The sequence below is a fragment of the Haplochromis burtoni genome, unplaced genomic scaffold (genome assembly GCF_018398535.1).
Source record: "Haplochromis burtoni strain Fernald_Lab_line unplaced genomic scaffold, NCSU_Asbu1 Contig_189, whole genome shotgun sequence".
Lineage (NCBI taxonomy): Eukaryota > Metazoa > Chordata > Actinopteri > Cichliformes > Cichlidae > Haplochromis > Haplochromis burtoni.
In genome coordinates, this window is record NW_024582550.1 from 806,488 (window position 1) to 819,188 (window position 12,701).

Here is a 12,701-nt window from a genome sequence, read left to right on the forward strand (position 1 = left end):
CCCCCCCCGCATTTTAGGACATATTTCTGTGTGTTTTCTTGTTTAGTTTTTTGCATTACCTGAACACCAAAATGGCCCTCAAGTGAGATGACAGTGTCAGCAGTGGCCCATAGCTCATTTTGGTTAGGTGTTAAAATAAACTCTGTGCTCACACACTCTTACTTGTCCACCAATGCTTGCAGTATAAATAGAAACGGTACAGCATCATGGTCTGAAAGGTGACCCAAACACAAAAACGCTATGGGACGGTGAAAACAGCCACATGCTGCGGCGCCACTATATCAGTGTGACTACCGCCGTCACTGAACTCCAGATTCAAACCAAACAATATATGTTCTGATTCTCAAAAAGTGTTTCTTAGACAGCTTTGACTCAGATTAGGGCAACAGAAAGCTAATAACCTTCACCTGACCAGATTATTTGGGTAATAGGTAATTTAGTTGTGTCAGTATCAAATATCTTCTCTCTCTCATGGCACACAGTGATAATAATCCGCATACAAGTGTGTCGGTGTTGTTGATATAAGGAAATGCAATTTATGGGGAAATGTTTCTAGTTCAACAGCCTTCATTATGCAAAGCATTTCAGAATAAAAGTGATTCTGAGAAGCATCAAAGAGTGACATGAGTCTGCTGATACGGCTATAAGGGAAGTTTTACTTTATGCTGATTCATTTAAATGACTGATCACAGGCAAACAAGAGAGTCAAATTCCACATCTCAAACAAGCTCTTCAAGTTATGGAGAGAAGATCACATATCACCTATGTCATGTACTTAGTGTTAAGTTTTGAGAAACTACTGTTGTATAAGTGAAGACTTTATCTTGCAGATTGCTTTCTCCTATAAAGCGATTAGTGCTCGGATGCTTCTTAAAAAATAAATGGTTGCCCATGTGTGACTGATATAATACATTTCCTTCATTTCTGCATTTACGTGTGGATGGGATTATTTTTTTAAACGATAATACAAAAAAATACCCGTGTACGTGTGGACGTAGCCTTAGCCACACATGAAAACAAAGGGAAACAAAGCCATTATTTGACCTCACACATGCACTCTTGAAAGCAGTGCAGAGACAGAGCGGAATCATCAGCTAGTTCAAAGTAGATCTGTGTATCATCAGCATAACATAACAGAAGTGATACTGTATTTCGCAAAGGTTAGTCACAGTTCCCACGATTGTAGCCTGTTGTTCCTGTTGAAGTTATTGACTGTAGAGATCAAACAAAGAGTATACGTATGTTTTCACCTTACGGTGCAACCTATGCAGTGATGTTGTATAGCTTGTGTGCTAGCTAGTTTAAAAAACTTGATACAATGACATATATCGTTTACCATATTTTTTTTTATTTTTATTTTTATTTTTTTTTTTTAGTGGAGTAATGAATAGAGATGGCACGATACCACTTTTTTATGTCCGATACCGATACCGATATCATAAATTTGGATATCTGCCGATACCGATATGAATCCGATATAGTGTTTTTTAATCAACAAAACTGTTTTTTAAATATCTTGCTGCATTTTGTATAAGTTCATACTCAAGTTTAAAACAACAACTACACTAAAGCTATTCTGTTATACCTGTATGCAAAAAAAAATATTTCATAGTTCAGCAATACTGATCAATCTAATAAACTTAAACCTACACCATCCTCCCTATTCTGGTATTTTAAAGAGTACTTAGCATAAATATTAAGCAACCTAACTAATAGGGTTCCAACTCCCAGCAACAACAAAAATAAATAAATAAAAAATAGGGAACCACCCCTCACGCTCCACCTCATGATGCTTAATCGACGTAATCAACCTTAATTTGATGCAGTGTGAAAAAAAATGCACAGAAATCAATTATTTTTCAAGAAATATTAAATAGATTCAACATCTTTCTTCAACAAAATTGCAGACTGCACAGATGGTACCTTCCCAAAGGAAAAAGTACTATAGCTTACTAGGGTATATTAGACTTAACAGTTACTATATACAATAATGGACTTCTATACATTTTACATCAGATTAAAACTTTGGGTGTAAGATTCAGATAAATATTAAATAATTAAAAGCTCGACATTTTAAATGAGAATAAGAAAGAAAAGTATGTCTTTGTGCCCCCTTTTCCCTGTTAATGCCCTATCGGCCCCCCTGGCTAAACTTTGCTAGATCCGCCCCTGCACAGTTACCAGCGTCAGCTACGTAGAAAAAGATCCTCGAGTAGAAAGTAATATTAAATACATTCTAACAACAGCTTATCAAGCTTAAACGTGCTGCTGTTGTTTATCCACTGGTTTCCTCTTTCTGGTGCAAAGTGGGCCAAAAGCAAACAAGAGACACGGACTCGCGACAGAAAAGCCGATCAGCTGATCTTAAGCAGTTTCATGATTGAAGTAGCAGCCGGAGAGCGAGAGGCAGTCGCTCGTTAAGCTTAACGCAGGAATGCTTTACAAACATTCAGAGATGGACTTACACACTTGCTTTACTTCTCTCGGGGATAACTTTGTCGGAGATGAAATGCCGGGTTGCTAGCGAAGCTCCACATGCTATCCAGACCACCGACAGGTCCCGCATGCCACAGCCGCTCTATCACGTGATGCATACTGCTCCACGTGCTAACGTTCTGGGTGAGTTACGGCGTGTTGCAAGTTTTGTGAGGTGCTTTCGTGATATTTAATGGATCGGATTACATTTTTTATTTTTCTCCGATATCCGATCCAGTCATTTAGGTCAGTATCGGACCGATACCGATACGTAATATCGGATCGGTCCATCTCTAGTAATAGAATAGTTATGTCTAGAGATGGACCGATCCGATATTACGTATCGGTATCGGTCCGATACTGACCTAAATTACTGGATCGGATATCGGAGAAAAATAAAAAATGTAATCCGATCCATTAAATATCACGAAAGCACCTCACAAAACTTGCAACACGCCGTAACTCACCTCAGAACGTTAGCACGTCGGAGCAGTATGCATCACGTGATAGAGCGGCTGTGGCATGCGGGACCTGTCGGTGGTCTGGATAGCATGTGGAGCTTCGCTAGCAACCCGGCATTTCATCTCCGACAAAGTTATCCCCGAGAGAAGTAAAGCAAGTGTGTAAGTCCATCTCTGAATGTTTGTAAAGCATTCCTGCGTTAAGCTTAACAACGATATATGGAGCGACTGCCTCTTTGCTGCTACTTCAATCATGAAACTGCTTAATGATCAGCTGATCGGCTTTTCTGTCGCGAGTCCGTGTCTCTAGTTTGCTTTTGGCCCACTTTGCACCAGAAAGAGGAAACCAGCGGCTGAACAACAGCAGCACGTTTAAGCTTGATCAGCTGTTGTTAGAATTTATTTAATATTACTTTCTACACCAGGATCTTTTTCTACGTAGCTGACGCTGGTAACTGTGCAGGGGCGGATCTAGCAAAGTTTAGCCAGGGGGGCCGATAGGGCATTAACAGGGAAAAGGGGGCACAAAGACATACTTTTCTTTCTTATTCTCATTTAAAATGTCGAGCTTTTAATAAATAATTATCTGACACCCAAAGTTTTAATTTGATGTAAAATGAATAGAAGTCAATTACTGTATATAGTGACTATTAAGTCTAATATATATACCCTAGTAAGCTATAGTACTTTTTACTTTGGGAAGGTACCATCTGTGCAGTCTGCAATTTTGTTGAAGAAAGATGTTGAATCTATTTAATATTTCTTGAAAAATAATTGATTTCTGTGCATTTTTTTTCACACTGCATCAAATTAAGGTTGATTACGTCGATTAAGCATCATGAGGTGGGCGTGAGGGGTGGTTCCCTATTTTTTATTTATTTATTTTTGTTGTTGCTGGGAGTTGGAACCCTATTAGTTAGGTTGCTTAATATTTAGCTAAGTACTCTTTAAAATACCAGAATAGGGAGGATGGTGTAGGTTTAAGTTTATTAGATTGATCAGTATTGCTGAACTATGAAATATTTTTTTTTGCATACAGGTATAACAGAATAGCTTTAGTGTAGTTGTTGTTTTAAACTTGAGTATGAACTTATACAAAATGCAGCAAGATATTTAAAAAACAGTTTTGTTGATTAAAAAACACTATATCGGATTCATATCGGTATCGGCAGATATCCAAATTTATGATATCGGTATCGGACATAAAAAAGTGGTATCGTGCCATCTCTAGTTATGTCTATAACTTCTGTTCCCTGAAGGAGAGGAACGAGGTACAACATATAAGTATGGGATATCACGACCTCGTGTGCCCTGGCTGAAGAAACCTTTATTCACCGCTGTCATCACAGTCATTCCTCAGTTTGATAGCCGCGCTTCAACGAGCCAAACTGCTCAGTGGGGCCACCTTGTGTTGTACCTCGTTCCTCTCCTTCAGGGAACAGAAGTTATAGACATAACTATTCGTTCTCTTTCAGTTGATTCACTCGGTACAACATATAGGTATGGGACATATATACACGCCCCGCAGAGCAGCCACCAAACCAGAATCGGACCACCACCACCTTAGTGAGTGGTAGACCTAGCAGAAAGGACAGTATGAGCCACTGATGGGGCTGTAATGTCCAAACGATAAAACCGCACAAAAGTGTGCGGTGATGCCCAACTAGCTGCCGCACAAATATCACCTACAGGCACCCCTTTGAAAAGAGCCCATGAGGTTGCCATCCACCTGGTGGAATGAGCTCTCACCCCATGGGGCAAAGCAAGACCTTGGTGCCGTATGCCAGTGAGATAGCTTCTATAATCCAGTGGGACAGCCTCTGTTTGGACAGAGCTCTACCTCTATTTGGATTTGGATGTGCATTTCCCCCAGTGGAAATGATACAGAAGCACGTCTGGCCATTGGTGCATATTAAAACCCAATTCTTTGATCCCCATAATAGAACAGAGAAAACCTGACTCAGAGTGGTCAAAACATTTTTATATTTAATTCTTTATTCAATCATCTTCCGGAAGAAAGAGCCCTGCACAGCCCAACGCCAGTTGCAGAATATCTAACATTAGAATCATAAAATGTGTCTCATATAGATGTTATTTTGGTACTTTACATATCACACGCCTTCCTGACCGCTCCGCTCCGACTATCCACTTTTCTTGTTTTTTTACTTATTTTTTGCTCTGGTTTACATTCCAAAATCCTCTAGTTTTATAGTATACGACAGCAGATCACTTGTAAACATCGGTGACAAGGTTGCACATCTAATCTTGGACACTTTTAAACCCGACCCATCCTGGCCGCCAGAGATTCTACGCGGCGCGAAGAACAACAAAGGACGGGCCGCTCATCCGAGGCGTAGAACAAAGAAGCGCCAGGGGAAACGCGCTGGCATTAGGAACAGACCGAGACAGCAGGCGCATCGCGCACCACTGCCCAGTATCCTACTGGCCAATGTACAATCCATGGAGAACAAGCTCGATGACCTAAGAGCAAGAGTCACCTTCCAACGTGACATGAGGGAATGCAACATTTTGTGCCTCACAGAAACATGGCTGACCCCCACCATGCTGGACCAGGCCGTAACTCCGTCGGATTCATTCTTTGTGCTCCGCGCGGACAGAACAGCAGAGTCGAACAAAACCAAAGGTGGAGGAGTGTGTTTCATGGTAAACAGAAAGTGGTGTGATGCCAGGAGCATTTCTACTCTTTCCAGCAGCTGCTCGCCACATCTGGAATTCCTGAGCATTAAGTGCCGCCCTTTCTATCTGCCCTGTGAGTTCACCTCGGTCATCGCCACGGTGGTCTACATCCCACCCCAAGCGGACACAGGTATGGCTTTGTCCGAATTACATGATGTGCTGAGTTCGCTTCAAAACAAGGACCCGGGCGCAGCCCTCATTGTAGCAGGAGACTTTAATAAAGCGAACCTTGGACAAGTCATGCCAAACTTTTACCAGCATGTCTCGTGTCCAATGAGGGGGGATCGGATTTTGGATCACTGCTACACGCCATACAAGCAGGGCAACAAAGCTGTCTCACACCCAGCTTTTGGGAAGTCTGACCACAACGCCATCTTCCTCATTCCCCACTATAACATACGGAGGGAAGACGTAACCACGAGGGAGGTGAAACGGTGGTCTGCCCAATCAGAAGCTACGCTACAGGACGCACTCAACGACGTCAACTGGGACATGTTCAGAGCATGCGCAGTCGACATCAACGAGTTCACGGAAGTAGCAGTATGCTTCGTCAATATGCTAGCGGAGGAGATTATCCCCACTGCGAGAGTCACCACATTCCCAAACCAGAAACCGTGGATGGACAGATCGATCCGCACTGCAGTGAACGCCAGGACTGCCACCTACAACGCGGGTCTCGCCACTGGTGATATGAGCGCCTCCAAAGCGGCCTCATACGGCGTGCACGCGCGGTGAGAGATGCCAAACGCCGGTACCGGGAGCGTGTGGAGTCCTGCTTCCACCAGGGCAACACACAGAGTATGTGGCACGGACTACGCACCATTACGGACTACAAAGCCAGGGACACTGCGCCGATCAACGCCGACTCTGCATTCGCCAACGAGCTGAATCAGTTCTACGCCCGTTTCGAGGTTAGCCAGGCGGCTAATGCTATCTACCGCCTGACTACCGAGGACAGTGATGTCATCAGCGAGAGACCGGTGACTAGCATCGCGGAGCATGACGCCCGAGTGGCATTGAGGAGAGTGAACACAAGGAAAGCGGCGGGGCCAGACGGCATCACCTCTCTCTCTGAGGGGCGCTAGCGCTGCCTCGGCACATTTGGCAAAGGTGCGAGGAGCAAGCGACAGCCCGAAACGGCAGCACCAGGTATTCATAGGCTAAGCCCTCGAATGCAAATCAGGAACTGCCAGGTTTATAGCCACATGAAAATAAGCATCTGTTAGATTGGTTTGCAACAATCAATCTCCCGGGCCGACTTCATTCAAGACCTGTCTGAGTGTTATTGATTGTAACATGGAAAGATGTACATTCATACATTTTTTTTGGAGGCACCTTTCCTGGGGCACAACAATGGAAAAACAGCGGTAACATGTGATGTGGTCACCTGAACATTTAACACACCTGAACAGGGAGTTACAACCTGAGGCATTTTGTGTGCACGGGTTTTGTGCTTGGGAGACGGTGTTAGGCAGCGCATTCTGGAGATGACAACCTAAACAGAACTTAAGCGGCACCTCTTGGGCAGCAACAGAGGGGTAAAAGCAGCGTCTCCCTGCTGCTGGCCCCCTGTTCCACTCAGAACCACAGCTAGGAGGGCTGAGGCTTCTTTCTCCTGGGCGTCGGGTGGGCCTTTGCTCCAGGCCGACTGGTGTGGAGCTCGGGCTGTAGGATGTGCTTTTGCTAGTGGCACACCCACTGTAGCAGTGGGCGCTGGTCTTTTGCCAGTTGGCAGAGGAGCGGCAGGCCTGTGAGAGCTAGCTGCGGGCTTGGGCTTCGCCTGATGTCTGGGGATGATGGCGCGCAGAGCTTCCGTCTGCTTCTTCCTCAGATCGAATCTAACCTGAATGGCTTCAAGTGAATGTCCAAAAAACCCAGCCGCAGACACTGGTGCGTCCAAATATACAGCCCTGTCTCTATCCGGGACATCTGAGAGCGTCAGCAACAGGTGCCTCTGCGCCACTACTGTCAAAGCCATTCCTCTGCCCAGGGAGAGCGCTGCACAGCGGGACACAAGGAGGATGTAATCTGTGGCAACTCTGACCTCGTTAGGAAGAGGTACCAGCGGGCTGTCATCAGGAACCAGCGATTCGAGCTCCACCAGGCACATAGCCTGGTACGTCTGGAGCATGGTGACGGAGCTCATTGCGCAAGCAGTGCCGGCCTGAGCCTGATAAATCTTCTCCAGCTGCGAAGCTGAGAATCTGCAGTGTTTGGATGGCAGAGTTGCTGGGCCGCCAACACCATCGTTATGGGATGGGGCCAGATAAGCAGCCAGAGACTGCGTTAACTAAGCCAGCTTCCTCGGCGCCGTCCAACTCCATGTACTTTCCATAGCCGGGCACAGTGATGCGGCTAGACAGAGGTTTGTCCCATGATGCCGTTAGCTCGCAGACAAGGTCTGGAAACATGGGAAGCCGCTTTTTGGCCGATGCGGGCTCTGGTAGGGGGAAAAAACTAGCGAACCACGACGGCTTTTGAGCTGGCGGAGGAGAGGACCAGTCCACCTGCAGCTTCTCAGCAGCACGGCGAAACAGGGAGATAAGAAAGGTGTCATCGTGGCTGACTGGCGCAGCAGTGGTGGCACATTGGGCCATGCTGTGCGACAGCCGAGCGTCCCAGCACTTTTTCCACAAACATCACCCATCTTTCCAGGGTCGAGCGCCAGAGGTGGCGGCAAAACGCACAGGCTTCAGGCTCCGTCAACGCTCTCCTAGCGTGAACGATCCCCAGGCAGACAGAGCAGGCATCGTGCTGGTCGCTATCATGCAAAGAGAGGACGGGAGAACGGAAGATTTCTGCTTTGCTAGCTTCAGTTTGGAGTCCATTTTAAAAAGCAAAGCAAAACGCTGCACAGTTAAAACTCGAAATTAGTGCTCTGCGGGCAACCCACGCACCAACTGCGTGGTGGAGGCTAACACCAACGGGGCAGTTAAGCTAAGTTCAAGTCGGCAGACAACGGAGCTAACTAGCAGCAGCTAGCTAGCCCAACTCAGCAGAGGTGTTCTCAGCGAGGTGAAGAGCGTAAGAACTGAGGGATGACTGTGTCCCGATTCGCGATGTTGAGAACCAAAACAAAATACCAGAGGCCCAGAAGGATGCAATCAAAGAGATGAGTTTATTGAACACACGCGTGGGAAGATGTACACTGCAAAACATCAGATGTAAAACCCTGACTTTATAAAAGCAATCTGAAGTGTATTTTTGGGCGGAGATCTACAAGAACATAAGTTGCATCTTTTACAGAGAATGATCAATTTTAAGAGATAAATGCAGACACCGAAGTTCCCGAGCTTGAAGGATAAACCGTCCGCAGGGGCGTGCTGGGTGTTATGTAATATATTTATATATATATATATATATATATATATATATATATATATATATATATATGATATATGATAAATAGAGATGGACCGATCCGATATTACGTATCGGTATCGGTCCGATACTGACCTAAATGACTGGATCGGATATCGGAGAAAAATAAAAAATGTAATCCGATCCATTAAATATCACGAAAGCACCTCACAAAACTTGCAACACGCCGTAACTCACCGCAGAACGTTAGCAGTTGGAGCAGTGTGCATCACGTGATAGAGCAGCTGTGGCATGCGGGACCTGTCGGTGGTCTGGATAGCATGTGGAGCTTCGCTAGCAACCTGGCATTTCATCTCCGCTAGCATTTCATCTCCGACAAAGTTATCCCCGAGAGAAGTAAAGCAAGCGTGTAAGTCCATCTCTGAATGTTTGTAAAGCATTCCCACGCTAAGCTTAACGAGCGACTGCCTCTCGCTCTCCGGCTGGTACTTCAATCGTGAAACTGCTTAAATGATCAGCTGATCAGCTTTTCTGTCGCGAGTCCGTCTTTGTTTTTGGCCCACTTCGCACCAGAAAGAGAAACCAGCGGCTGAACAACAGCAGCACGTTTAAGCTTGATAAGCTGTTGTTAGAATTTATTTAATATTACTTTCTACACCAGGATCTTTTTCTACGTAGCTGACGGCTGGTAACTGTGCAGGGGCGGATCTAGCAAAGTTTAGCCAGGGGGGCCGATTGTGCCCCCTTTTCACTGTTCATGCCCTAAGACATACTTTTCTTTCTTATTCTCATTTAAAATGTCGAGCTTTTAATAAATAATTATCTGACACCCAAAGTTTTAATTTGATGCAAAATGAATAGAAGTCAATTACTGTATATAGTGACTATTAAGTCTAATATATATACCCTAGTAAGCTATAGTACTTTTTACTTTGGGAAGGTACCATCTGTGCAGTCTGCAATTTTGTTGAAGAAAGATGTTGAATCTATTTAAAATTTCTTGAAAAATAATTGATTTCTGTGCATTTTTTTTCACACTGCATCAAATTAAGGTTGATTACGTCGATTAAGCATCATGAGGTGGCGCGTGAGGGGTGGTTCCCTATTTTTTATTTATTTATTTTTGTTGTTGCTGGGAGTTGGAACCCTATTAGTTAGGTTGCTTAATATTTACGCTAAGTACTCTTTAAAATACCAGAATAGGGAGGATGGTGTAGGTTTAAGTTTATTAGATTGATCAGTATTGCTGAACTATGAAATATTTTTTTTTGCATACAGGTATAACAGAATAGCTTTAGTGTAGTTGTTGTTTTAAACTTGAGTATGAACTTATACAAAATGCAGCAAGATATTTAAAAAACAGTTTTGTTGATTAAAAAACACTATATCGGATTCATATCGGTATCGGCAGATATCCAAATTTATGATATCGGTATCGGTATCGGACATAAAAAAGTGGTATCGTGCCATCTCTAATATATATATATATCTCCTTCAAGCTCGGGTCCTCTACCAGAGGCCTGGGAGCTTGAGGGTCCTGCGCAGTATCTTAGCTGTTCCCAGGACTGCGCTCTTCTGGACAGAGATCTCCGATGTTATTCCCGGGATATATATAATGGTAAATGGCCTGTATTTATATAGCGCTTTACTAGTCCCTAAGGACCCCAAAGCGCTTTACATATCCAGTCATCCACCCATTCACACACACATTCACACACTGGTGATGGCAAGCTACATTGTAGCCACAGCCACCCTGGGGCGCACTGACAGAGGCGAGGCTGCCGGACACTGGCGCCACCGGGCCCTCTGACCACCACCAGTAGGCAACGGGTGAAGTGTCTTGCCCAAGGACACAACGACCGAGACTGTCCGAGCCGGGGCTCGAACCGGCAACCTTCCGATTACAAAGCGAACGTCCAACTCTTGAGCCACGATCTAAGATATACGATATAAGATAATAATTTTAAAAAAGTGTTTTGAGTAACTGCTAAAATATTTCACTGAAACAGAACTGGAAACATCAGCCTGATAGTGGAGGGGAAGGAAATGTTGGTCATGAATTGTTCTGTGGTGGGGGTGACTGTGGTGATGCATCAGTCTGAGACGGTGCTAACACTAACATTACTGTTGCTAATGTGGCTAAAATAATGTTTAGGCCGAGTTCTGATGAATTAGCCTGTTGTGGGATGGCGCCAGTGGCATGGATGGAGTCTGATTGGATTTATTAGAGCTGAAATTTCAATAAACACACTGTCGTTGTTGTGGTTGTTGTTGTGGTGGTTTTTTTTGTTTTTTGTTTTTTAATGTGTTGTCTGAGCTTCTTATTTTCACTCTTGCATTGGTTTTTTTTTTAGGATCTCCTTGGATAGAAAGCCACAGGAAGCTGTGTTGGTGCTGAAAGTTCAAGATTCGGTAACCAGCATGGTGGTGGATTGGATCCACCAACTTCTCTACTGGACCAGTATAGAGATGGGGTGGGTTAGCGTGGCCTTTCTGGATGGTTCAGCTCATCGTCGGCTCATCACAGGGCTCGACAAGCCCTCCGCAGTGGCCGTGGATCCTCTCCGAGGGTACGAGGCTCTGGGATTTTGCATTTCATTTTAATGGTTAACAGCACAAGATAAGGAAAAAAATGCTTCACCTTTGATAAGGGGCTGTTGCATCATGGTTGTTAAATAACAATGATTGCATTTCAAAGCAAAGAAGCTAAAAGCCAGCACGTCACGCTGGAGCTGGTTAAACATTTACACCTTTACTTGTCCAGGGAAGGGCAGCACATTACAAAACCCTACATTAATACAGTTTATATGGTGTTTAAGCATGACTGTGTCCATGTCATGCTTGAAGGCTTTGAATTATTCAAATAATACATTCTCTTCCTTGCTTTATGCTAGTAGGTCCAACCACTTCCTTTAGTTTTGCATATTTCTTTTTGCTTGTTTCGTCTTTATTGAAGTGTTATTTGTTGGCAAATAGCTTGTCTCCTAAATTAAAAAAAGACATCACCAAAAGGTAAAATAAGTCTTAAAAATCAAAGCTACAGAAGATCAAAACATGGGTGCTTTTATTTTCTCAGGCTGCTTTTCTGGGCAGATTGTGGTGTCTCCCCAAAGATCGAAAGTGCCGGTTTGGATGGCTGCGACAGAAAAGCTCTGGTCACTTCATCAATACGCCAGCCTGTAGCCCTCTCTCTAGGTACGTTCTGACATTCAAATTAATTGCTGTCAAACTGTCATTATTTAGAGAAGTCAGAGGAGAGGAAAAACATCTTCGTCCTTAAATCAGGAACAACATGAGTTCATTTTTCTGTACTTCAGGCAGCAGTCAGACCTTCAGTTCGGAGCATTTGAATATATTTATATTGAGTCACTTAGTGCTGGTATTCATGTTGCACGTTCCCTTAGATATGCCTCGGCAGCTGCTGTACTGGTTTGATGAGGGAATGAGAAGAATCTCAAGAGTAAATCTAGACGGTCGTCAGCGTAAAACGGTGGTGGAGTCTAACGGCTATCTGGACCGAGCGTTTGGACTGTCTGTGTTCGAGGTACAAGAATTACATTATGGTCTGTGCTGCCTGACATCCTGTGTCAGACCCGGGGGGCAACAACAAATGCATTTTAATACTGAAGGCAGCTTATATGCAAGGAAACTAAATGCAGTGCATCCAGAAAGGATTTACAGTGCTTCAGTTCTTCCACTTTTTGTTATTTTGCAGGCTTATTCAAAGTGCATTCAATTCATTTTTCA

The 12,701-nt window shown here is 44.2% G+C and overlaps 1 protein-coding gene across 1 annotated transcript in view; it reads left to right on the forward strand.

The window, feature by feature from the left end:
• Positions 1–12,701, forward strand: part of LOC102306530 (very low-density lipoprotein receptor) — a 28,941-nt gene that overhangs the window by 9,099 nt on the left and 7,141 nt on the right. Inside the window, exons 7-9 of the mRNA XM_005934850.3 lie at positions 11,309–11,524; positions 12,031–12,149; positions 12,359–12,498. Of these exons, the coding sequence (XP_005934912.1) occupies positions 11,309–11,524; positions 12,031–12,149; positions 12,359–12,498 (475 nt within the window). The remainder of the gene's footprint in view (positions 1–11,308; positions 11,525–12,030; positions 12,150–12,358; positions 12,499–12,701) is intronic.